Consider the following 24,477-nt stretch of genomic DNA (forward strand, 5'->3'; position numbering starts at 1 on the left):
ACTACAAGTATCTAATGAAATTGTCCAGCCTCCCAGCAAAGTGGACAATGCAGCCGTGCTGGCGCTTGATCATAAAAAGCCTTCGACATAGACACGAGGCAATAATGACCGGCCTCTAAGCCATTTCCCCCGGTTTGAGGGTGTATAACTATGTCAGAGCTTTCCTGAGTGACCGAACAGCCACCATACGCCTGGGCCCACACACTAGCGGCCCATACCATCTGGCCAGCCGAGGTACTCCCCAAGGGGCCGTCCTCTCCCCTATGCTTTTCAATCTCGCCCTCCTGCATGTTGCCAAATCTCTCAAACAGATCCCGCACCTTCGTTTTGGCATATACGCGGATGAAATTACACTCTGGGTACCAGGAGGTAATGATGGACATATGGAAAGCACTCTCCAAGCAGGCGCCATTGCGGTCAGCTCTCAGGCAGGCTTGGCCGGACTCACCTGCTCCAGATGGTCACGTCCGATGGTCACAACTGTGGTGTCAGCAGACTCCTCGGAAAGTCAGAACGTTCGCACATCACAAGTGAAGGAATAATTAATCATTATCTCTCTCTCTCTCTCTCTCTCTCTCTCTCTCTCTCTCTCTCTCTCTCTCTCTCTCTCTCTCTCTTAAACCTTTTGTGAACCTTTTGTTCAGAGATGTTCCGTTTTACATGGTGCACTGCCGCTAGAACGGTCGCCGGACGCCGTACAAGACTCGGCCTTAAGGTGCTTCGCCTCTAAAACGCGTCACGATCGACGCAAGGAGGATGACATCACGGTAGTTCTGATCTGTCGGCTGGGCGACACAAACGGGCGATTAAAGGAACCTATATATATATACAAACTTCTATGGGAAACATAATTGTAGAGGAGGCATAGGGAACTTTTCATTGCCATCAGATGCGATTGCTGAGAGGGGTGTCCTCAGTGCGGAACCCCAGAACAGCTTTCTACCGTCTTCGCCGTGTCGACGAGCTGAAGCTGCCGATCGGTGTCACGGCTGGCGAACTCTCGCTCCCGCTGCTCTATACTTGGATTTAGTGTGGTTTTGATGCTTTTATGACGCTGACAACCATGTAAATACAGTCGAGGGCACCCCACAGCGGGCGCCACGCTGTGGGGAATAGAGCGTTGGAGTGTTGTAGGGGGAATAAAGGTATGGATATGTAGCTGCATAAGTGTAGTTTTATTTTGTGGCAAAATCGCGGTGACTCCCAAGAAAAGCTTAATCAAAAATTAGCAGGGGCTTAGCTCGCCTATGCCAGGATATACGTAGCGTAAGCGAAGGTTCAGTTGGTTATTCTAAGCTTTCCTGGTTGTCTAGGATTAGCCTGATTATCATGCTTACTGCTGCTCCAATGACACATACACGGTATACGCATTATGTGACATGTATATTTTTCAAGCGGCTCCAGCGCAGCGTCACCGATCGCCCCAGAGCTAAGCTGGTTCTACAGGCGAACGCCGGTGTTGCTGCAACGCCCGAGCCATCGGTTCCACACCCGGCCACCCCTCGCATGATCGTCAAGTGGACCGGGCCGCCGCGGGAGAAACGAAGGTCGGCGAAGAGCTGGGCGCGTGGGGGATGTGAGAGACGCCCCCCGTGCGCCGTGGTACGTCACTGCTCCTCGCGCATGCGCAGCACGGCTTTCCAGGAGCCACGCGGAACAGCTCAACCTCGGCCAGTGTAGCTCACGCTACAATATTTAACCACCGAACAGCTCGCAAGGACAATGTGTTTCATCAAAGCGGCCGTGGTCGGTGGTTGTATTCGTCACAGAGGTTGCGAGCAAGACCACCAAGTCGCCCTATCGTTATCTGGCTACACATACATCGCATTCCAACTCACCAGAACACATTTTTGATAACTTCGTCGTTCGGAATTCCTGGCCAGATTCCCGCCGTGTGAATATAGAACCATTCTGGCTTGAGGGCTGGGTCACCGAAGTCCGTGTCCCGGAAAACCTGCGCAGTCGCGAGAAAACATAGCCGTTAATTTAGGCATTTGACGCATACCAAGTTCTGGTGTTAAAGGGGCCATGAAGACAAAATACAAATTCGTTTTATGCGAAAGATTTCGTGTTTTATAGTTCCCCCAGCGCTTGTCCGGATGCAACTGATGCTTTGGTCACTGAGAAATTAATCAATTTAGGTCAAAATTTTCATTTTCCCGCGCTAAATCGTGTGTTTTCGTGGTCTGCAATGACATCACAGGAACCGACCGCTCTGCAGCCGATTCCGAAGCCTTGTTTACCGTTAGTGAACCCAGATGGCGCCACCATGTAGCGGGAAGCCGTTTTCTGCCTTTGGTTTGTTTTTGACCGTATTTAAACGTGGCTTGCTTTTGCTCTGGGAGAAAATAACCGTTTCGTGAAACTTAGTGCTCGCTCGACAGATAAGGTCTCGTAAGACATCGTTGCGTCAATCGGCCAGTGTCGTCTAAGACAACCCCAAAGCCCAGCAGTCCTGTGCAGCTAAACTAAGCATAGTTCGCGCAGTACCAACAGCAGTACGCATCGGTACTTCTATTTTTTACGTGTGCTTTCGTAACTTCCGCTGTTTTTCCCACCATTCTGACTGTGTTAAAAAGAATGTGCCCTGAATTTAGGCGCAAATGGCTCGTTCGGCAAGCTTATGAGCTCTGCCTAATTTGCGTTTGCTTTTGCCGGCCTCCGCCAATCGTAGATCTGGCTGGTAAGACATCATTGGTTCTGTTACGGGAAATGAGCTAGTGGGTCGCATGGCCATTCCCTTGTTTCCTAATTATGTAGCTTATTTTAGCGAAGTTTACGTTAAAAGTGATGTCAGTATGATTCTAACGAGGCAATGTTTTGAATGAACCAAACCTGTGTTTTGTCTTCATGCCCCCTTTAAAGTGAAAAAAAAAAAAACATACGCAGCATGGGCGGTGGGCTCCAACAATGGAGTATAACACCAATGTATGTGCCAGAGAGAAATCTGTCGCCAAATCGTGCGGCGTCCTGGGTAGTTAGTGGCGTAGCCAGAAATATTTTTCGGGGGTGTAATTAGCTGCCAGCAATGAAAATATCTTGCGCCTTAACAAAATTTTAGTCATTTTTACTTCTATAAACCGACACCCTTCTTATTTATGCTGTTAAATTACAGTGTAAACCGACACTCTTCTTATTTATGGTGTTAAATTAGTGTAAACCGACACTCTTCTTATTTATGCTGTTAAATCAAAGTGTAAACGGACAACCTTCTTATTTATGGTGTTAAAATATAGCGTAAACCGACACCCTTCTTATCTATGCTGTTAAATTATAGTGTAAAACGACACCCTTCTTATATATGCTGTAAAATTATAGTGTATCGATTTGGTGTGCAAAAAACATAGGCGAAAAAAGGCGAAACGAAGAGGGAGGGAGGGAGGGATGTGGCTCAGAAAATTTCGGGAGGGTGTTCTGAAACCGTAACACACCCTTGGCTACGCCCCTAGTCCTGGTCGTCACCAAGCGTTGTTTTATATTTGACTTTGCTTGCTTCGTGCTTTCTTTCTTTCTTCAGCATCAACAACAGATTGCACCCTTGTTAACACGAAAGTGTTTTATTCCCGTATGCACGAAGATTTCGGTGACGCCATATCCGTCACGGAAATGACTCCAGCACAATGAAGCAAGCGGCCTGTAAAGGGTGCACCCCTGCACACTGTCTTCTTGCGGGGAAGAACTTTTAGAATTACAGAGTACGTTATACGTAGGGTTGATTGTTTTCGGGTTTTATATTTTAACACGGAATTGTTTTATGCCGGGATAAACCAAGATTTCACTGACGTCATATCCGTCACGGAAATGACGCGAGTACACCCTTGCTGAAGCGACCCGCCAGCAGGTCATCGCTCGCCAAGCACACCCACAAGACAGCCGCCGACCCGCAAATCATGCTCAGCTGCAGATTTTACCGCACATTTCACTTTCGTGTTTTACCGATTCATTTGTCCGAGGAATCAAACAGTTTTTTTTTTACTCCTTCGTATTTCATGAACCTTCTAAAAAATCCAGGCAAATAATTCCTTGGGAGCACCGCTTTCCTACTGAAAACACAACGTTTAAAACATGGCCGCGTATCTGCTCACTTCGCGGCAGGTGTCGTCGAAAGACGACAGAGAGCCTTCTGCCACGTAAACGCGCCTCTTTTCCCTGCCCACCTTTCCCCCTCTTCTCCAAATGTCTCCATCCTCTCACGATAAACACGGTAGAGGTTTTCTCCAGTCAATTTCATGATCCCTCACTCCACTACCCGCGCGCCATCTTTTGGAACCTTTCGTTACTTTTAGACTTGAAATGCCGCCTCAGGTCTACGCTGTGATGCGAGTTTTGTATTTTTAAGTTAAAAAAGTTGTTTTCAACGGTATTTTTTACTTTCCATTACAAATATCAAGCGCACATCCATTTTCAGGTAAAAGAACACTGTCTAGTACCAGCTATGTATCGATATTTTGCCTCAAATAGGCCTAATGCTTTCTTTTCGTTTTACAATGATGACAAGTTACGAGATTTTGGGGTTTGAAAATGTTTTTCCCTATAGGTGGTATTCATTGAAAATTTTAGATGTCGATTTCTTCACTTCGCAACACTGGAAACGGCCACGGACATGGCCGATGCACCACAGACATGGCGCGGCTTGTGCACTGCGCCCGCACGCCGAAGAAAAAAAAAACACCGGCGTGCGTCGTCTGCTCCGTTTCAACCCTATTATCAACGGTAGTGTCAACAGAGATGCTATTAATCGCACTCACATTGGACTCGAGGCATTACTTTGCGATCGGTGGGGTAGAGTTTGGAACTTCCAACACAAATCATGCGCTTAGCGTGGACAAGTACCGCCATCCCGCGGAGCCCGACGTAACCAGTGACGGCGCACTCACATGGTTGCCTGCATGCGTGCCTCGTCATCGAATACAAGCTATAGAAAATTGCCGTTTCGAAATTCCTTTATCTTTTGCCTCCGATACCAAATCCAGGGACCGGGGACAGACAGGCAGACCAACATTTTAGGGTTTAATATGCTCAAGAAAGACGTATTATTTTTGTGCAGACATAGGTAACGTTTGAGCTTGTTGGCGAGACATGGCGAACTAACGATGGAACGCTTCTCCGCGGTGTGCCACGGCACGCTCGCTGTAACGCGGCTCTCCCGGACACTGGCGCCAGATTTTCCTCTAGTACATATTAGTAAGAAACTCTGCGTCCCCGGTCATAGAGTTCCATACTAACATATAACTAGACGGATATAACTAGATATATATTATAAACTAGATATAACGGCACTGTCTCGGGGTACTGCGCTTCAGTGAGCGTGACATCATGCAACGGGGAGGCACGTTCCACTTGTCCTTGGCATGGCTCATGAACAGGCTTAAAAGTTGCCTCTGGCCGCAAAAAAAGCAACAATATACTGTAAAAGATTACTCAAATTTGTTTTGTTACTATAAAATTGAAGCTCCAAAAATATTTAGTTCTCAGTCACTATTTAGAAGCTTCATTCAAGATGAACAAGAAATGTTACCCTTTTTTGTTGATTTTGGCTTGGAGAGAAAAGAAAAGCCCTGTGGCTAGCCAAGCAAAGTAGGCGAGGAACGTCTCTACACCGTGGTCTCAACTCTGGCTGCAATGGTGGCGCCACGAGTGTCCGCGATTGCAGCGCCAGACTTCTTTCTAACACAATTAGTAAGAACTTATGTGCCTCAAACATCCCGTATAGGCTTTTAACATCGCGCCCAGCTATTGTCCATTATACGGCCTACGCGTCCCGCTTACCTTTTGGGTGTCCTGGACGGCAATGCGGACACGGTCGTTGCGTATCGGAGTGTTAATGATGGCGAAGCCAGTGAAGTTGTCCATGCTTAAGCCCTGGCCGAAGGGGGACCTCAGCACGCTGTGCAACGCCGAGCGCAGGTACTGAGGATTAAAGTTCACCGTCCTGCGCGGATAAAGGACAGACGTTGAAGACAAGCGGAAAGGCGCATTTCGAGAGTATCTGTACAGCGTTTTCTAGGTGCGGAGAATCTGAGGACCGCACAATGCCAGTCCGCGTCCGTGCGCACAGCATTTAAAATCGCAAAAAATCACACAGGCACCGGCAGGATTCGAGCCTGTGTCTGGTAGACCACACAGAGTTAGTGTAACGCCTTACCCATTGGGCTACGACCGTGAGTTAGTGCCCGAGAGTCAAACGCCTTACTCTTTCGCCTGTAAGGGTGCGGAGTACCTTCGGACCTCCCAATGTCCGTTCGCGTCCATCCATGCGCACACCGCCATCAAGCGAAAATGAAGCGAAATTCGATTTGATCCGGAGTTGCAGTTTCATTTAGGGAACAGTCAAGGTGGAACTCACGGCTCAAATCGAATGACGGTCGGGGCGCAAATCGGATGTCACTAGGGGCGCAACTTGGATGTCATTTCGAGTCCCCGTACTCCGCAACCTCGCCATCATCCACGGAGTGGAGATGGTGCTATTTTTGCCCACTCCTCCATCATCCTCTGCCGACGAGAGTGCAGAGTGGATCACGCGCCATCGGTCATGCTGTGGAGAGGGATTGAGGGCACTGTTCCTCATGAGAACGTATACTGTTAAAGGAGCCATGAAGAGAAAATACAACTTCGTTTAATTTGAAAGAACTAGGATTCAGTATCTCACTCAGCTCCATTACAGCCACAAAAGATGTTTTTTTAACGAAAAAAAAAGCAAGAAGTATTCAAAAACTTTCAAATTTAGCGCCAAAGTGACGTGTTATGAGCAAGAATGACGTCATACGGGCCAACAATAAAACAATTTTCAGTTCGTAAACTGCACGTTAGCATTCAAGTGATGCGCTCAAATGGAACTAGAGGCCCCATTACAGACGTCCAGTCATGTGTCGTCGCGACAGGTCAGTTAGGCGGCCGCCAATCGCACAAACAAGGTTCCGTGACGTCATAGAAAAGTTGCGGGAAATTGGCTAGGGGCTCGCGACTGCTTCACACGTTTTCTTTAGTATCTCCGTTATTTGTTCGAAGATCGCGATGATATTGGTATCATTGTTATCGGGACTAAGTAGACTTTCTAATAAACCGAACTTGTATTTTGTCTTCATGGCTCCTTTAAACCTGGATACAACGAAGTTAAAAAAAATTCCCAATTTTTCGTTACATGCGGGTTTTGAATTAAGGCTCGCGTAAATGAAGGAGAAACGAAACCTAAACGCTAGACATCAGTGATGGTGAACTTACCGCTCAAGGGTTGATTTCACGGGGAAAAACTGCCTGCTTTGCGCCCGCTGCTTTCCCACGAGTTGCATCCGCCGAGCTCAAGCAGGTGTCCACGCACCCCACATATCATGCACTACATGGAAAACAAACCTGGCCACCCTAGCTGCCCACGCTGCGGTCACGGGTACCCTAACAACCAGCACTACATGTGGGACTGCTTAGAGATTATACAGACAAGAAACACATACACAGACTCCCTTTCCCCTACTCCTGGCACCTGGGCGGAGTGGCTTGACCCCCCAGAGGATCCCCCAAAACAACTCAAACTCGCTCTCCGCAAGCGCGCGAAAAGCGCCGGCCGGTACCTCCTCATTATGACTGACAGAAGAGGAGCACTTGGAGGCCCTCCTCCAACACATTGGGGCAGTTCTTGGGTGCGACTGGTAACAGCAGTTCCTTCCCCCAGCAACGCAGAAGCCTTTACAGAAGGGCAAATAAAGATGTTTTTCTCTCTCCCCTCACGAGCTTAGGCTCTATACAGCACTCCCAAGAAGCACGGTCACTTGCCCCCGCATTCACAAACGTAACTGAAGTATCAATTTTGACACTTTTCTGTGCCATTACCCGTTTCAAGGAACAAAGTGATGCTGAAAAGGCGCCTTTTTGCGAACTTGATCCTCTTTTTCGCACTCATAATTGTTGAGAGGGTGCTGCTACCTGGGATACTGTCCCGGGCTGCGACGTGTTCTTCTTTCTCGCCTGCAAAGACGGCTTGTAAAATTGCGAGCTTATTGTCTTGAAAAGGCACAACTTTTCGTTTTGTGGCCGCAGAACTCATCACTCACAAGCCCACCCCACCGATAGTAGGTGAGACGCGCGACTGCACCCCGACAGGCAGGGCTAGCCCCTAACAGACACCGCACTCACACGCAGAAACGCACGGTAGTTTGCGCTGCAGACGAAGTTCGCTAAATTAGTGCATTTCTCCAACCAATTTTTCAGAGAAAGTGCAGGACACAATTGCTCATCGGTGCTGCGAATTCGTTACATCAAGGTTAAACGTCGTAACGCCTTCGTTACGTAGGGGTCGCGAACACATGGGTTACAATGGGGTTGGCAATAGGGAAATGAAAAAACTTCGTTAAATCCAGGAATTCGTCAAATAGAGGTTCGTTACATCCAGGTTTAACTGTATAATCACCCAGAATATGTTTATTCACCTGCCCGGAGCAGCTCAGAGCTGCTCTGGGGCAGTTCTGACCAGTCCAAAATGACAATAATAAGAGCCCGGTGAAGTAGTTATTCTCCACAAATCCGCTAATCTTCCGCGGGTTCTTACGGGAAGCGGGTGTGTCCTCCTCACACTCCCCCTCATAAAAGCGAGGACTTTAAATCAGAAAGCCTTAAACCATGACTGTTGTGTAACATATGCTTGCCTCGAATTGTGCTTTAGCGATCAAATACCTATTGAAGTGCTCTGATCGTTGAGAAATAATTTTTACCCGCCGCGGGGGCTCAGTGGCTAAGGCGCTGCGCTGCTGAGCACGAGGTCGCGGGTTCGATTCCCGGCCGCGGCGGCCGCTTTTCTGATGGAGGGGAAAAGCTAAAACGCTCGTGTGTGCGAGATTTCGGCGCACGTTACACATCCACAGGTGGTCAAAATTAATCCGGAGCCCCCCACTACGGCGCGCCTCATCGCCTGCGTTGCGTCGGCGCGTTAAAACCACCTACAATCAATCAATCAATCAATCAATCAATCAATCAATCAATCAATCAATCAATCAATCAATCAATTAATCAATCAATCAATCAAGCAAGCAAGCAATCAATCAGCGAAACATCTTTTGACTGCTTCTATATATCTCTCGTAAAGAGCTGGAGTTGCGCGACCATCTGTTAGCTTGTAATCCGAATCGGTACAGGAAAACCACCCGTCGGGAGAGCAGAAGTCGCGCTGCAGCTGTTTAGCCGCCCAAGTGGGGCGCAGCACAGCAAGCGCAGGGTGTCGTTCTTTCCCGCTCAACCTTCATACGATCTAATTCGGATTTTGTTGTCAATATATAACATCAAACTTAGCGATAGTACTTGCCTCATCCATAAGAAAATGCACCGTTTCAGTGAAAATCGGCTCCCCTACGTTGACGACATGAACGTCTTTGTGCTGGCGTCGAAGAAACCGTGTTGCATGGTGCCACTTACACCGAAAAATATCTCTGCCATAAAATGCTACCGCAGCCCCATGCTCTCGTGCGAATAAATTAACCTGATTTTTTGCCGATAATTATTTGTGTTAGCTTTCTTATGCTTCACTAGTTCGGACAATAGAATTGCACTTGATAATAAACAAAACGCTATAGCATGTCTCTCGGGCAAGGCAACAGGACACCCGAAAACGTGTCCATTTCGATCTCCGAACCTATTGTCGCATCGTTCAGTGTCGCGGCCACTGTGCGCAGGCCACTGCAGTCATCGTCGGACGCCTTCCTTCCACTTTATCTCCTTTTGCCTTTTGTAATACCTGTTAAAACACAACCGAATTGGTATTCAACAATTTTGAAAAAGGAGTCACATTCGTGCCAAGCAGTGCACCAAAGGTAACGTTTCTCTAGCGGCCAGATGTCTGTATGTGGTCTCTACATTTTGTTTTCCCGCCCTGCAAACCAATCCTTAAAGGGGTCCTGAAATACCTTCCGCCGATGCGTGGATGTACATGTAACCAAATAAAGCAATGTATTAGCAATCTCCTCCCGCAAGAATTTTGTTAAAGCGATGAGTATTAGCTGAGAAATCATAAATCAAAAACCGCGCATTATCGTAGCGCCGCGTTTCCTCCTCCTTTCGACTTACTCTCCGCTGTTGACGGCGAGCGAGCCTTCCCTCCCATGATGCTGCGCTCCTCGGCGCTGACGTACTTCCGCTATTGCGATGCTCACACAGCTGTCTGCTACGGGCAAGCTTTGTTGACACCATGAATCCCACACTCCGCTCAAGGCTGGAAAAGCGAACGAAAAATCTGGCCGCATGTGTGCGGCTTCCTGGCCTTGCCCTTTCGCGGTGGACCTTGCTGCAGAACTTTGCTATCGGCGGCACGTGACTTTTTATCGGCGGCGAACTCGCAGCCGCACGGGGAGGATTGTGCGCTCGCTCCCTTGGATGCACAGCGCACTGTTTATCCAAAAAGCGCCTTATCAGATGTGGCCCCGCTGGTGCCGAGTTTTATTTTGTCGCGGTGGTAATTCCTGCTGGTGGCATGTGAAAAGGGCATTTTAAACCAATACAGAACCCGTGCACAAAACGCCAGTTCAGCTAGGGCGACGCGTGGTGGAGAGCGGCAACGTTGGCAAAACATGCTCTGCCGCGGCTCTGAGCTTTCTAGCCCTGAAGCGAGCACCATTTCTTTGACAATATCAAACATCGGCTGCCCTGGCAACAAGGCACAAACCGCTCTAGAAGTCAGTTACGGTTGCGTGATCCCGGTTCAGCTTGGGGCCCCACCTCGCGGCATATGGGCACTGCAGGCATGCTACTCACTCTCATTTGGAAGAGCGAGATGCGTTTGGCATTACAGAGGCGATGGTGTGTGTGTTGTGGACGCCTTTGTTTCGCGATGAAATGCGACGTTGTGCTTCTGCGGGTGGATAGTGCTTCCCATGTTCTGGATTATCTTTCTCGAGCGGCGTACGACTCAACCTCGCATGGGATATGTGCAGTGTGCGTGGCTAAAAGCCATCTCGGCTTGTGCGCCAGAGTTAAGTGACTTGCTGTTCGTCCCCGCAAACCGCGCGCAAGGTGAGTGCCGAATTTACGAGGGGCAGGAGGAGGCAACCCATCGTCTGTCAATCGCGGTTCGGACTTGCAACGCATGTTGTGACGTTGTGTTCGTTCGAAACGCATCTCTGGATTGTTTGGAAGTTGAATAAAATGTATGCGTCAAACCCGGGCATTCGGCTCAGGGCGTTCTCTGCGATTGCAAGAAAGAGGTGCCGCGGGGCTTCAACGCTTTCTTTATGGAACGTACTCGAGTAAGATAATATCCATGTCGTGTTATGGCCCTGTTGCATTCAATACAAACGGTTAAGCGTTTGTTTACACTTGTTTCGTTTGTCGTAAAATGTCCAAGCACTCCGCGGCACTCCGCTGGCAGATCAGCCGGCGAGCCGACGCTGAGCAGACGACTCATCTCTTTGCCGGAAGTGCGTGAAAAAGCCGCCCAATAGCAGGATGTCTAGCTCATGACGAACATCTGGGAATCGATGATGTAGACATGTGAAGATGGCGGCGTGCAAAAACACGAAGGAAAGGGTGAGAAAAAAGCGACGAACTTTGCAACAAAAGTGTGAGCTTTCCGCTGCGCGTAAAAGAGTAATACTTTGCACAGATGATGTTGACGACCCAATCTAACGATTGCGCTAATCCATTTAGTGTGCTCAAAACGCCTTTCAGGGCCCCTCTAACGTATCTTTGCCGCACGTCCACTTAATTCCGTCGGGTCCAGGTTACCCTGGAGGTGCTGTCGAACAAGTTAATCGAGCCGTGCGAAGGAGCACGCAATGGACGCGAAGCTGTGCCAAAACAGGTTCAAAACAAACGCCGCTAAAGCAGACGACAAAGCCGTACCGCCGACGCGCCCGCCGGCGAGCAAGCACCTCCGCGCGGGGAACGCTGGGTAAATTTACTGCGCTGTGTATAGTACCATGGCCATGATAGTACGTGCTCCGTGAGTGAAACCCCCCACCCCTCCACCCCGCCACCGCCGCGTTGGGAGTTTGTCCCGCACGCCGCGAAAGAAGCGTTGCCTGGTAAAGGCAGAAAGCTTTGCTTTAAAGGAGGACTGACACCAAATTTTGACGCCTAAAAAATGATATAATTGGCTTCAGTAGTCTGTACAGATGCCTCACAGAAATTTTTGCAGCGATCCGAGGCCGGAATCACATCTAAAATCGATTTTGATTGCCCCGGCCGCGAGCTTCCACAAATCGGCAGCACTAGCGAAATCGCTTTCGGCGTTGCGAAACATCGGCCTGCGTGTCTGGCCGGTTCAGGGTGACGGCATATAGTCGTTTTCGGAACCGGAAACGATATCATGCGCTGCTGTTGTCGGTGGTATTCGTTTGGGCAGGAGACGTGGGCGTAGTTGTGCAAGCAATGCTTGTAAACTTTGCGTGTTCGACGTCTTTGCTCTTCAGTTCGTGGCCGGCGCATGGTGTTCCCTTGCACTGGTGCCGAAAACTGCGCGGTGCCGGCGACGCACGACGCGGCGGTGCGCGTCGCTGAGCTCGCCCAAGTTGTGCTATGGCAAGCTCGCGAAATGCGAAGTACTGCTCGTGAAGCCTGTCCGAGCAAATCGACGACGGCGCCAAGATGCATTATTTTCCACGCGACGACATGCAACGCTAAACATGGACTGAGTTCGTGCGCGGCGGCGGCCGCCAGAACTGTCGCCCAAGCCAGCGGGCTCGGGGTTGCACGGGTCACCTTGGGTGTCACGGGTCACCTTGGGACTATTTGATCGCTGGTATCTGTACAACTGCGAATGACCATCCCTTACACAACTTTTTCACCACACTATCATCCACTTTTTCGCATAGGTAGACCATTTTGGCGATAATTTCCGTCTCAGCGATCGGTGGCGAAGACATCTGCCGTGGTCTGTTTTGATTCCAGCGCGCAGGTGGCGGCATCTTTCGGCCGCTTGCCGCACCGCGGTGCCAACAGTGCTGGGTCGGAGCGCCGAACCTCCGCTCCCGGTCAGCGTAGGCTTACCATCGCGCCAAATATCTGAACGCCGCTTTTAAATGCAGCGCTGATAACAACACCTAGCACAATTTTTCAACACACTAACGTCTACTTTCTCGCATGTGGAACTTCTTTTTCGATTAAGGAGTGGCGACAAGCTGTTGCTATCACGGTCTGCGCCGGTTCGAACCGCAGTGATATTAAAAAACGGACGACGGCGAAGACATTGCCGGCCTAATCGCCTGGCCTAATAAAGTTGTTCTGTCTGTCGGGTGGCAGCGACTCATCCGAGTCTGACGATTCAGACGACATGTCGACTGCGCGGGCGATTGCGGACCATATGCAATCGTAGCAGACGATGCGGCGAATGTCCCTGACGTCACTGGTGAGACCGTGACGCAACGCTGGCCCGCTTGCAGGCTGGCCTTCGAACGGCCATTTTCCCGCGCGGCGACCAAATTTGAAACTGGTTGCAATACACGTGCTATAACTAATTCTGTGTTGGCGGCTGACGGCTTTCGGTTCGATTTTCGTAATTACTGGGCCAATAGGTATTCTTTACAGCATAAAAACTGAAAGCGAGAAATTTCGTGTCAGTACTCCTTTAAAACGACATCGCGCACGAAACCGGAGACACCATCTCGCACATTGGATTCATATGCTGTTGATCACGCTGGTGATTGTTATTGGCTGCTGCGTGATCGGCGCGGTGGAGGCGTGGTCGAGAAGGGGGCTTTTCTGCACGACATCGGATTACCGGGACGACATCATCCGGGCGGGGCGTGAAAAGGGGTCGGGCGCTAAGCAGAGAACTCTAGGGGTAAATGTTTAGTGCACTCTCTTCGCCGTGGTTAATAGCGTAGGAGTCGTACTTTTAGATGGTAACGGTAGCCTCGAGTTTACTAATGCGAAAGCTTTCTTAGTGGGACCCATGGCTTCCTGTCAAAAAAAAAAAACACTGAGGTTGATTCCTTTCTCAAAGGAGTCAGTAAAGCACGAACGTGAAATGTGCAGCAAGAGGAGCATGATTTGCGGGATGGTGGCTGTATTGTCGGTGTGCTTGGCGAGCGGCGTCCTGCTAGCGGGTCGCTTTAGGAAAAGTGCGACAACTTCGGTCCTGCTCCGTGGCGCGTACGGCAGACGGTTGTGCTGCGACGAGCTCAGCTTGGTGAACGTGAGAGGTAGAATATGTAGCGTAAACCGTAAACGCGCGAACGCGTCCTGCTTCCCGCTGGCGTTTCTCCTCACATGAAATAAATCGGCGACTTTAACGTGCGCCCAAATCTCGAACAAACGGGCCTTTTTGCTTTTCGTCTCCATCGGATAAGCTGCCGCGGCGGCCGGGAATCGAACCCGCTACCTGCATCGGTCATGAAGAAAGATTAGTGTACCTTTATATCATGAACCACGTTTCGGTATATACATTCAGATCGTCCGTAGAAACGTCTACTTTGTGCGCGAGAAATCGTCGTACAGGTTCATCCCTGGTTTGCGATTTCGGTCTTTGAACTTCCGACGATCTATTGAACGCAATTTCTCAGCTCTATTGAATGCGCTTCTCCCAGTTTCCTTTGGGAAGATAAATTTTCCGTTTCGATCTGACCTTATAGTCGCCGCCCACCTTTTATGCTGTGTCGCGCGATGTAAAAAGGACGCGGCACTCTCGTAATGCGGCCCGCTGTAGTACAGTTAAACATGGATGTAACGAACCTCTATGAAGGATTTTGAAGGATTTATTGAACATTTTTCGGTACATACACATTGCACGTAGTTATTAGTACAGAAGTAGTTAATGTAACGAATTCCTGGATTCAACGAAATTTTTCCATTCCCCATTTCCAGCCCCATTGAAGAACACGTGTTTTCGACCTGTACGCAACGAAGGCGTTGAGACGATTAACCTTGATGTAACGAATTTGTTACGCTGATAAGTCATTGTTTTTGTTCTTTTTTTTTAAATCGACTGAAGAAATGCACCAGCTTAGGGAATTTCACCCGCACCGCAAACTACCGTGCTTTTCCTGTGTAAGTGTGGTGTTAGGTGCTAGGCCTACCTGTCGGCGTGTATAGACGGTATTCGTCGAAAACTTAATTTTTTCGCTTGGCAACACTGGAAACGGCCACAGACATGGCCGATGCGCCACGGACACGGCGCAGCCTGGGCCACTGCCATGGCCACTGCGGCCGCACGCTGAAGAAAAAAAAAGACACCGGCGTGCGTCGCCTGCTCCGTTCCAATCCGATTCTAAACTGTGGCGCCAACAGAGATGTTATTAATCGCACTCACAGTGAACACGACGCAATACTTTGTGTTCAGCGAAAAGTTTGTAACAAGAAACACAGTCATCTGTTTCACAGTCGTGCTTAGCACGGACAAGTGCCGCCATCCCGCGGAGCCCGACGTAACGAGTGACGGCGCACCGCGGCCTTCGCGATCGGCTACCGGCGGCGCGCCGCCGGCAGCAAATCGCGGAGGCCACGGGCGCACTCACACGGTTGCATGGAGGAGAAGAGGGGTGCCTGATCTGCGGGCCGTGCGCGCAACGTCGCCTAGCAACAGACGCTTGGCCACAGATATGGCGGCGCACGCTTGGTTGCCTGCATACATTCCACGCCATTGAATACCGATGATATATAGTCGCGCGTCTCAACAGCTATCGGAGGTGTGGGTTTGTGAGTGATGAGTTCTACTGCCAGAAACGAGAAGTTTTGTCTTTTCAAGACAAGCTCACAGTATTAAATGCCGTCTCCGCCGGCGAGAAACAAGAACGTCGCCGCCCGGTACATTAACCCAGCTGGCCCCCTGTCAACGATTTCGAGTGCGAAAAAGAGCATCAAGATCGCGAAAAGGCGCCCTTGCGGCATAAGTGTGGTCCTTGAAACGAGTTAAGGCACCGAAAAGTGTCAGAAGGCAAATGTGATAAGTTACGTTAGTGAATACGGGGGGAAGCGACGTTGCTTGGCTGGATAGCCGTGTCGAGTGACTGGGCTTGCGTGAAAGCAGCATGCACAAATCACACAGTTTTTCCCTGTGAAATAATAAATCCTTTAGGGGTGATGTAAACGTCACTAATTTCTAGAACTTTGGCTTCGTTTCCGCTTCAATCACGTGAGCCTTAACTCGAAACCTACATGCAACGAAAACCTGTATGTAAATAAAAATTGCGAATTTTTGTCAACTTCGTTAAATCCAGGTTTACATAACTGTAAGCGTTACGGCAGCTGGCAGTCTCTGCTGGAGGCGACCGATTGTACTTACATGATCCGTACGTAAGTGGAGCCCCACATGCCCACGAACCAGCGTGCGTGCGGGAACCTCCTTATGGCAAACTTCACCCTCGATTCCACCTTGATGTCGAAATCATTCCACGTGTCTCTGGACTGGTCCTCGTACCTCGGTATCGGCACGCCCCCCGCTCTGTTCGGGGCTGCAGTGTGACGAGAGGATAGTTTAAGGGGCCGTGAAGAAAAATGGCGGCGTATCTGCTCCTTTCGTTGCAAATGTCGACGAGAGACGATAGTCTTTGTCGACATTTGTCAAGTAGTAAATGCCTCCCTTTGCTTTCCCGCTCACCTCTCATGTTGTTGTTCCCCTTGCGTCACGCTCCTCCGAAGGTAAACACGCTAGCGGTTTGCTCAAGTCAATTTAAATTTACCGCGTTCAACTGCTTCGAGTCGGGTGTCCCGATGCCAGCGTTGCCGCGCGGCGGAGACGCGCGTGAATTGAGGCGCCCTACTGCAACATTTATAGAAAGACGACGCCCTACTGCACGAGCGTTCCAAGCGGAACGTGAATCCCATCTAGCGCAACCTTTCGTTGCTACTTCCGGTTGATTTCCTAAATGCCGCCAGGAGGTAGCACTGGCAACAGCAGGCGACGGTTTTCTGGCGAGTTCGATGTAGTATTTTACTTGCTATCGCAAAAACCAAGCATCCAATATTGTTTTAATAAAGAAACACTGCAATAATTTATGTATTGATTTTAGGCTTCATATTTGCGTAATGCCCAGTTCTTGTTAAACAATGTTGGCAACTATGAACACTGACACTGGACTGAGACGTTTAGATTTGGCTGTGAGTACGTAAGACTATTGCGCAGACTTCGTTTCAGTTTGGCCGGGTGGCTGAATCGAGTGGCAGACAGACAAACAGACAGAACAAAATTTCTGGGTTTCAGCAGCCCAGGAAAGACTATCGTCTTTAATAAATCCCTTTGGTTCATTAGAAAGATTCCCTTGTCCCGCTAGCAGTTGTAGGATTATGATCGCAAACTTGAAACAAATATCTGAGATGATAATGAAAGCGGGTGAAGCGGTGCGAACTCTCCAGACAATTTCTGGCGACTTTTCTATGACGCCACACACACTAAAATTGAGATAGACGGCCGGCCGACATATAAGCCACTGTCAACAAACATCACTTGGCGATTGTAGCGGGTTCTCTATATCCGTTTGATCATATCGATTGAATGCTTACGTATGTAGTTAACACACTGGAAGCTATGTTTTGGTGGGCCTCCTTTGTTTACCAGTCCCGGACAGTCCCCGGGCAGCCTGAGAACTGCCTTCGAACCAATCGTCCCATAGGAATACAAGGTAAAATCGAACGCCGGATGACGTCCTCCCGGCCAGTCCGCGGACGACCCAAGGGTGATAATCAACGAGGCCCAGTAGCCCATGTAGCGTCATTCCTGCCACATTACATCACTGTTGCGCGGAATTCGGAAGGTTTTCAAGATTGCCGGTGTCTTTTTACCTCTTTCGTGGCTGGATACCGAACAAAGTGGTATTTTGTCAGTACGACCCGTTAAATGTCACCATTCCTTATCGCGCCTACAAACAATCAGCAGGTACAAGGTTGCTGGCGTTGACCGCTCAATTGGGCTGTTTACGGTGATAAAGCAACGCCGTGAACGCGCAGCCGAAGTGGGAAACTAGGGCAATTTATCGAATAGGCAAAGGGTGCGCGTTTTGCCCCGTGCTTCAATTCGAGCTCCGCCACATTTTAGAGTCCGCATTCTCACAGCTTACCCTGCCGGAAAAATAAATAGCCGGGAATCTGCTTGCGTCGCTGTAAATCTCTTCGGAAGACGATAGTCTTCTTCTGCTCCTCCTACCACGGAACTGCCTTTCCTGTCTCATCCGTTCGCCTCTCACGCTGTTTCCGTCCTGTCTCGGTGCAACAATTGAAGGTTTTCGGAGTTCAATTCTGCGGCGTTTTCACTGCTACGCCACCTGCTGGGACTGTTGGGACTTCGTTCTCCAGCCACGAGCGCGAGGTTCGGGGCGGCAGCCTTACATCTCTTTCATGGTCAACATTTTTTTTTTTTTTTGTAGCGTGAGCTACACTGGCCGAGGTTGAGCAGTTTCGCGTACGTGGCTCCTGGAGAGCCATGCTGCGCATGCGCGAGGAGCAGTGACGTCACACGGCGCACAGAACGTTGCTCGCTGCCCGGCGTCTCTCACACACCCCACGCGCCCAGCGTCTTCGCCGACCTCCGTTCCGCACGTGGCGGCCCCGTCCACTTGTCGATCACGCGAGGGGTAGGCGGGTGTGGAACCGATGGCTCGTGCGTCGCAGCAACACCGGCGTGCGCCTGTGGAACCAGCTTAGCTCTGGGGCGATTGGTGACGCTGCGCCGGAGCCGCTTGATAAATACACGTGTGACACATTAATGCGTATACCGTGTTTGTGTCATTGAAGCAGCAGTGAGCATGATAATCAAACTAATCCTAGACAACCAGGAAAGCTAAGAATGACGAGTTGAACCTTAGCTCACGCTACGTATATCCTGGCATAGCCATGCCAAGTCACTGGTAATATTTTTTCGACGCGTTTAATTTGCTCTCGCAGGAATCGAACACACGCGAACTTGTAGTTAAATAGTATCGCAAACACCAGTCATATATTGACGTTGTTCTTCGAACACGCCTTATTTTATCATTTTGCTGAACAATGTTGACAAATGCGGAGCATCTTTATAGATCTATTAAATTGAAAATGTTTTGCCTACATAAACGCCTCCCTCAAGAAGTATTTTAACTTCTGGCTGGGTGGCTGAATTATGGGACGGACTACGCAATGCTTCGGGGATAGTAGTTTAGACCAAGGCAAAGCATTTGATCGCCTCGAACATGACACATATTTGGCACGCGTTCAGGTATTTCGTAAAGCGTTCGTATTTCTGGCATCATTTGTATCTCTGCTTCGCAGCATGTATGCTAGTATCACGAGCACTCTCTTTTCATGTAGGGCAGAGAGCGGAAATTTTCTGTTACCCGTGGCGTTCTTCAAGGGTGCCCGCTATCACCTGTTCTGTTTGTTCTGGCGCTGGAGCCTTCTTTGCAGGTGGTACTGAGGCGTAAAACTGTGAAAGGCCTCCCCCCATCCAGGTAGCGAAACGCTAAAAGTCACAGCTTACGCTGATGGTGCAACGCTTTTTGTTCCCAATGAAGAGAGTTTGCGATATGCCTCGAACATTTTTTTTTTTATGAATATGGGAGCTTGTCTGGAGCTCCACTGAATTTGTCGAAGTACGAGTATCTGTCCTTAGGCGTCTGTAGTGCGTTCATATCGGCTTCTTTCCCCGTACAGCTACGGTCTAAGCTAAATATTCCTGGAATGCAATACATTTCGTGGGTACCAAATGACACGTGACAAGTGACTCTCGCTGGAATTCGGCTGAATGTCCGCCACACCCACAGTTTTGATTTTTCCTTATTGGTGGGGCGTTATCTAGTAAAATCGGTATTTTGTGGAAAGTTGTGGTATGCATACCAGGTTGCCCGACCACCTTTGAAGGTGTTAGCTGGCATTCAGTCTTCGGTCTTTTCCTTTCAGGGGCAAAGCACCTTAGGACCTCGCTTTGTCCGGGGCTTGTCGTCCGTGTAGACAGCGTTGCGCATGCGCGAGGAGCATTGGATTTGGATTGGATTATATTGGATTGAATTATATCGGATTTGGTTGGATTGGAATTGTATATACTGTACACCCGCGTTGTCACTCAGTTACATGCGCGAGTGGGCAATGCCACGGGTGATTTACGGTAAGAACGATCCCCAGTGCTTCGCCCACTCCTCGTGATTCACTTCGTGGAGATGCGTGGATTTTTTGTTATGGGGAGGCAGCACAGCACTGGTCTGTCGACCAGTTTTCGGACAACCACGGAATCCGGGGGGTCTCGCATTCCCCTCAGCATCTGCCTTCTGTTCTTTGCTTTCGATACGGTGTGTGCTGAGTATGCTTCAAGATGAGGCTTGCCCCGCACGTGTTTTTGGAAAAATACTTTTTGGTACACAGCTCCGTGTATTCATGCCTGGGGTAGGTAGCCGTCAACAACGGGCCACTGGCTGAGCGCATGCCGGTGTTCTATAACGCATAGGCACTTTTTAGAGTCACTTGTCATTGGTACACCCCAGACCGAATACATTGGAAGACCACGTGGTGGACATCAAGGCCACTCTTTTACTAGCACTAGTGCCCCTTCCCGTAACAACGGAATAAAAAAAATCACTAGCTTAGCTCGGCTATGCCAGGATATAAGTAGCGTGAGCTAAGGTTTAGCTGGTTATTCTTAGCTTTCCTGGTTGTGTAGGATTAGCTTGATTATCATGCTTACTGCTGCTTCAATGACACATACACGGTAGACGCATTATGTGACACATGTATATTTATAAAGCGGCTCCGGCGCAGCGTCACCAATCGCCCCGGAGCTAAGCTGGTTCCACAGGCGCACGCCGGTGTTGCTTGGACGCACGAGCCGTCGGTTCCCCACCCGGCCACCCCTCGCATGATCGTCAAGTGGACCGGGCCGCCACGTGCGTAACGGAGGTCGGCGCGAAGACGCTGGGTGCGTGGGGTGTGTGAGAGACGCCGGGCAGCGAACAACGTTCTGTGCGCTGGTGTGACGTCACTGCTCCTTGCGCATGCGCAGCACGGCTCCCCAGGAGCCACGCGAAACTGCCCAACCTCGGTCAGTGGAGCTCACGCTACAAAAAAAAAAAGAAAAAAAGAACAGCTAGGGAATAGGGTGGACATTTACTCACACTCTAGTGTCTTTTTCTGAAACGTGAGCTGCTCTGTGGCTAGCCAGGTGTATGAAAACAGTCGGATAAAAACGTAGTCCGTGCACTGGATCGCCTTTGGCCACTGTGCGCCGGGGGGGATGTTCTCGAACACGCAGATGAGGGTGAAGTTCCCTGTCGGAAAGCGAGCGTAGAGGAACACAGCAGCTGTTATAACCTCATTTTCAAGTGTGCTTACACAGGAAGCACCCGTGAACACGTGAGTGGCGTTAGAGCGTATTCATGCTAAAGCTTTAAACAGCCCACTGAGGGGGGGGTTTAAAAGGCCTGCAGCTTAGCTCATCTTACCATGGACATGCAAATACAAAGTTTGGCTTAGCCTAGTTAACTCTTGTTTTCCCTTGCTTAACTTTAACAGCGCAGCTGATTTACAAACCGCAGGTTCGCTGTTGCAGGAAAAAAATACCCAGAAAAGGCCAAACGCTCGTGAGCGCGTGCCTCGTGGCGACCGCCAAGTTCTCAGTTCGTGCAGTGACTTTCGGAAAAAAAAAACTCCAGCCCTGTCGTCAAGCCTTACCGCGCGTGTAAACAAAACCAGCGATAATGCTAAAGTTGAAAAGGCACCCTGCCTGGGAGAGGTCGCCGCGGCCGCCGCATTCTCTAGAAGCCATTATAGACAATTGGAGACATGGCTATGAGTGTGCGAATCCTTCCCGAACCGACTTTCAGATGCCGCCACCGCTGCCTCGAGTCGACGACGAAGAGCTGGCGGAAGTATATACAATGCTGAGGATGACTTTGCATCCACCCCTCGCCGCGAAGAACACGACGGCCTCTTCGATGCATATGACGACGATTACTAGAACCGCAACTATGCAAGTAAGAAATGATAGTGTGTCCAGCATTGCTCACCCACAACAGCTTCGCCATTCAAGTCTTGCGGGTGAGTGCAGGCTTCCCTGATTTCGTTTTTTTTATCTAGCTGCAATGATTATACTATTCGTCCGAATCCTGTCTTTGTCTACGGTTGTGGTACTGCTTCCGGCGTGCCATGAGCCGAACGGCTCATCGGGTGATAACCGCGGGGAGGTGTCGGACGGTGTTTGCCGACGACGACCAAAGCCTCCAGCTCTTGCACAATGCTCACAGAATACGGCCCGGCCAACGCTGGGCCCGGCTGCGTTGTCATTCATGGCCAAGCTTGCACTCAAGCGGCGAGTCACGTGGTCCGGCGCGAATCAGCTACGGAGAGCGCATGCGCTAAGCCGGCAACGCCGAACGCGCCATCGGCGGATTTGGGCGCAGCTGCGGTCAAATGAAGGTTAAATTTACCGCGATGGCGAAACCGCTAGACGAGATTAGGAGAGCTTCGCTTTAACAGCCGGCCAGCCGCGTTCCGGACGTCTGTAGCGGCTTCTAACTCCAATTAACTGCACTAGCGTCACTACTTAAGCTGCGCTTCAGAGTACCGCCACTTCGTGCACCCGGAAGCGTCTGGGGGCCATTTTGTGTCTCGCTTGCAGTGTTGCCATCTCTCCCAACGAAACCGCCGCCGGTTGTCACGGACAGAGTGTGACCGGCCGCTCTAGCGTCCGCGCAGCAGTGAGAGAGAGAGAGAGAGAGAGAGAGAGAGAGAGAGAGAGAGAGAGGCGCCCAGAAACAAAATGGCTGCGCCCATATGTCAACACATATCCCGTGGTTCCGACCTATCAATCAAAACCCTGGCGGCACATAACAATGAGAGAAAAGAGTGCCGATACTCTAAAAGCCTTTATTTAGTGACGCTAAGCTGCACCGTCCATAGCGCCTGCGTCAGAGAAAACAGATCAGAAGCTCATCCGTCAAACGACGACGATGGTTGATACGCGAAGCTATCTTGCGCGCACAACTCAAATGGCGAAGTGCCAAAGTCAAAGGCGCTGCAATAAGAGTGAAAGCTTCAATGATCAAAGTGCGAACCGCCTTAAGTCAAAGCCCACCGTGTGAACGATCAAAGTGAAAACTGCAAGTCCGAACGCGGACGGCAGCAAACAATTCCCTCACGAGATTGCTGAGCGCACCCCCCCCCCCCCTTTCGTCATCGTTAGACCTTCGTCGTCGGGCAAAATCCGAACTGCCAAATTGCAAAGTCAACGCCCACTTAACTCCAGCCAAAGTCCACAGCCAACACCCGCGCAACGAACCCGAAGGAAACCCTATATAAGGAGCGCCCGAATGCGATGATGGCGTAGTCGGATGTACGTTGGCTTCGTAACGCGAAGAACCGGTTTTTCAATTCCAACAATAGAAGCGTTTTTTTCTTGTTTCATGATGATCATCATCATAATCATCGTGTGCTCACCCACTGTGTAAAGTTGACTTTCCTGTACTGCGTTCCGTTTACGACACCGCCAGCAGTCATACCAAAAATCTCTGCTCAAACAGCGAAACGGAGCGCCCCATTCACCAGTTAACCCTGCCATGCGACGGCCTGACGTCGCCATAAGCTGCGACGCTTCGCATAGCCGCCAATGCCACACACACAAATGCGAGAGTTCAATGCGCCTGTGAGTGGCGTGGGTATGCGCCGGCTTCATGTTAGGCCTGTAACGTTATGAGGTCGAACGTCATCGGCCGGTACCCACAGCGCGACGTACCAGGAGCGACGTTGCTTCACACGTCGTTAGGCTTAACGGTAGGGCTTCTTAACACTAAACGTGTATGTGGTACAGTAAAAGCTGGTTAATTCGAGCCGCAAGAAGACGTCATCTGAGTTCGAAATAATGAAAGTACAAAATATTGAAAGTGACATATAACTATACAGCATGCACTGGAATTGAGCAGCAGTAAGGCATGTCAACTCGTTGATGCTTGAAAAAGCCGACGATGAAGGCCTGCGTTTTGTCCCTAAAGGCGACAGTCAGCACTTTATGCCTTCTCAGACATATGTACGGAAAGCCTCAACTCTGCCAACTTCAAAAATAAAGAAGTGACGAGCGCAGCAGCAGAGAGAGAGAGAGAGAGAGAGAGAGAGAGAGAGAGAGAGAGAGAGAGAGAGAGAGAGAGAGAGAGAGAGAGAGAGAGAGAGAGAGAGAGAGAGAGGCGCCCAGAAACAAAATGGCTGCGCCGATATGTCAACAAATATCACGTGGTTCCAACCGACCAATGAAAACTCTGGCGGCATATTTCCTCCCTCCTGAGCGGACGGCCCCACTATGAGTCGTGTTTGTCCTCCTTGTCTTTGGAACCGACAGGCTCTGTGCTCTCAAACAAAGATGTGGTGCCTTCATCTATTGCCGCACCACTCAACGCCACACTCGTCAACGTAGTTTTCAATGAACACTTCTGACAAAACATTCGCCGTGTGGGATATAGATTGGTTTTACCCTATTTTACATTTTTCGCCCTCCGCAGCCTTGGCTGTAAGCCACGGAGAACGAAGTATTTGAGCAGGCGAATTCGCTGGGATGGGACAGCGCGGGCGGGCGGTGCGTTAATGTCACCAGAGTCCTTCAATGCTTTAAGCATTGAAAGGCTG

General features: G+C 49.9%; 1 protein-coding gene across 1 annotated transcript in view; it reads right to left on the minus strand.

The window, feature by feature from the left end:
* Positions 1-24,477, minus strand: part of LOC144162068 (uncharacterized) — a 47,854-nt gene that overhangs the window by 19,385 nt on the left and 3,992 nt on the right. Inside the window, exons 2-4 of the mRNA XM_077692578.1 lie at positions 16,196-16,364; positions 5,770-5,932; positions 1,839-1,954 (exon numbers count right to left, since the gene is read on the minus strand). Coding sequence (XP_077548704.1) covers positions 1,839-1,954; positions 5,770-5,932; positions 16,196-16,224 — 308 coding nt within the window. The 5' untranslated portion in view covers positions 16,225-16,364. The remainder of the gene's footprint in view (positions 1-1,838; positions 1,955-5,769; positions 5,933-16,195; positions 16,365-24,477) is intronic.

The sequence above is a fragment of the Haemaphysalis longicornis genome, unplaced genomic scaffold, assembly GCF_048455015.1.
Source record: "Haemaphysalis longicornis isolate Haplotype H1 unplaced genomic scaffold, Haemaphysalis longicornis Haplotype H1 scaffold_12, whole genome shotgun sequence".
Taxonomy (NCBI): Eukaryota; Metazoa; Arthropoda; class Arachnida; order Ixodida; family Ixodidae; genus Haemaphysalis; species Haemaphysalis longicornis.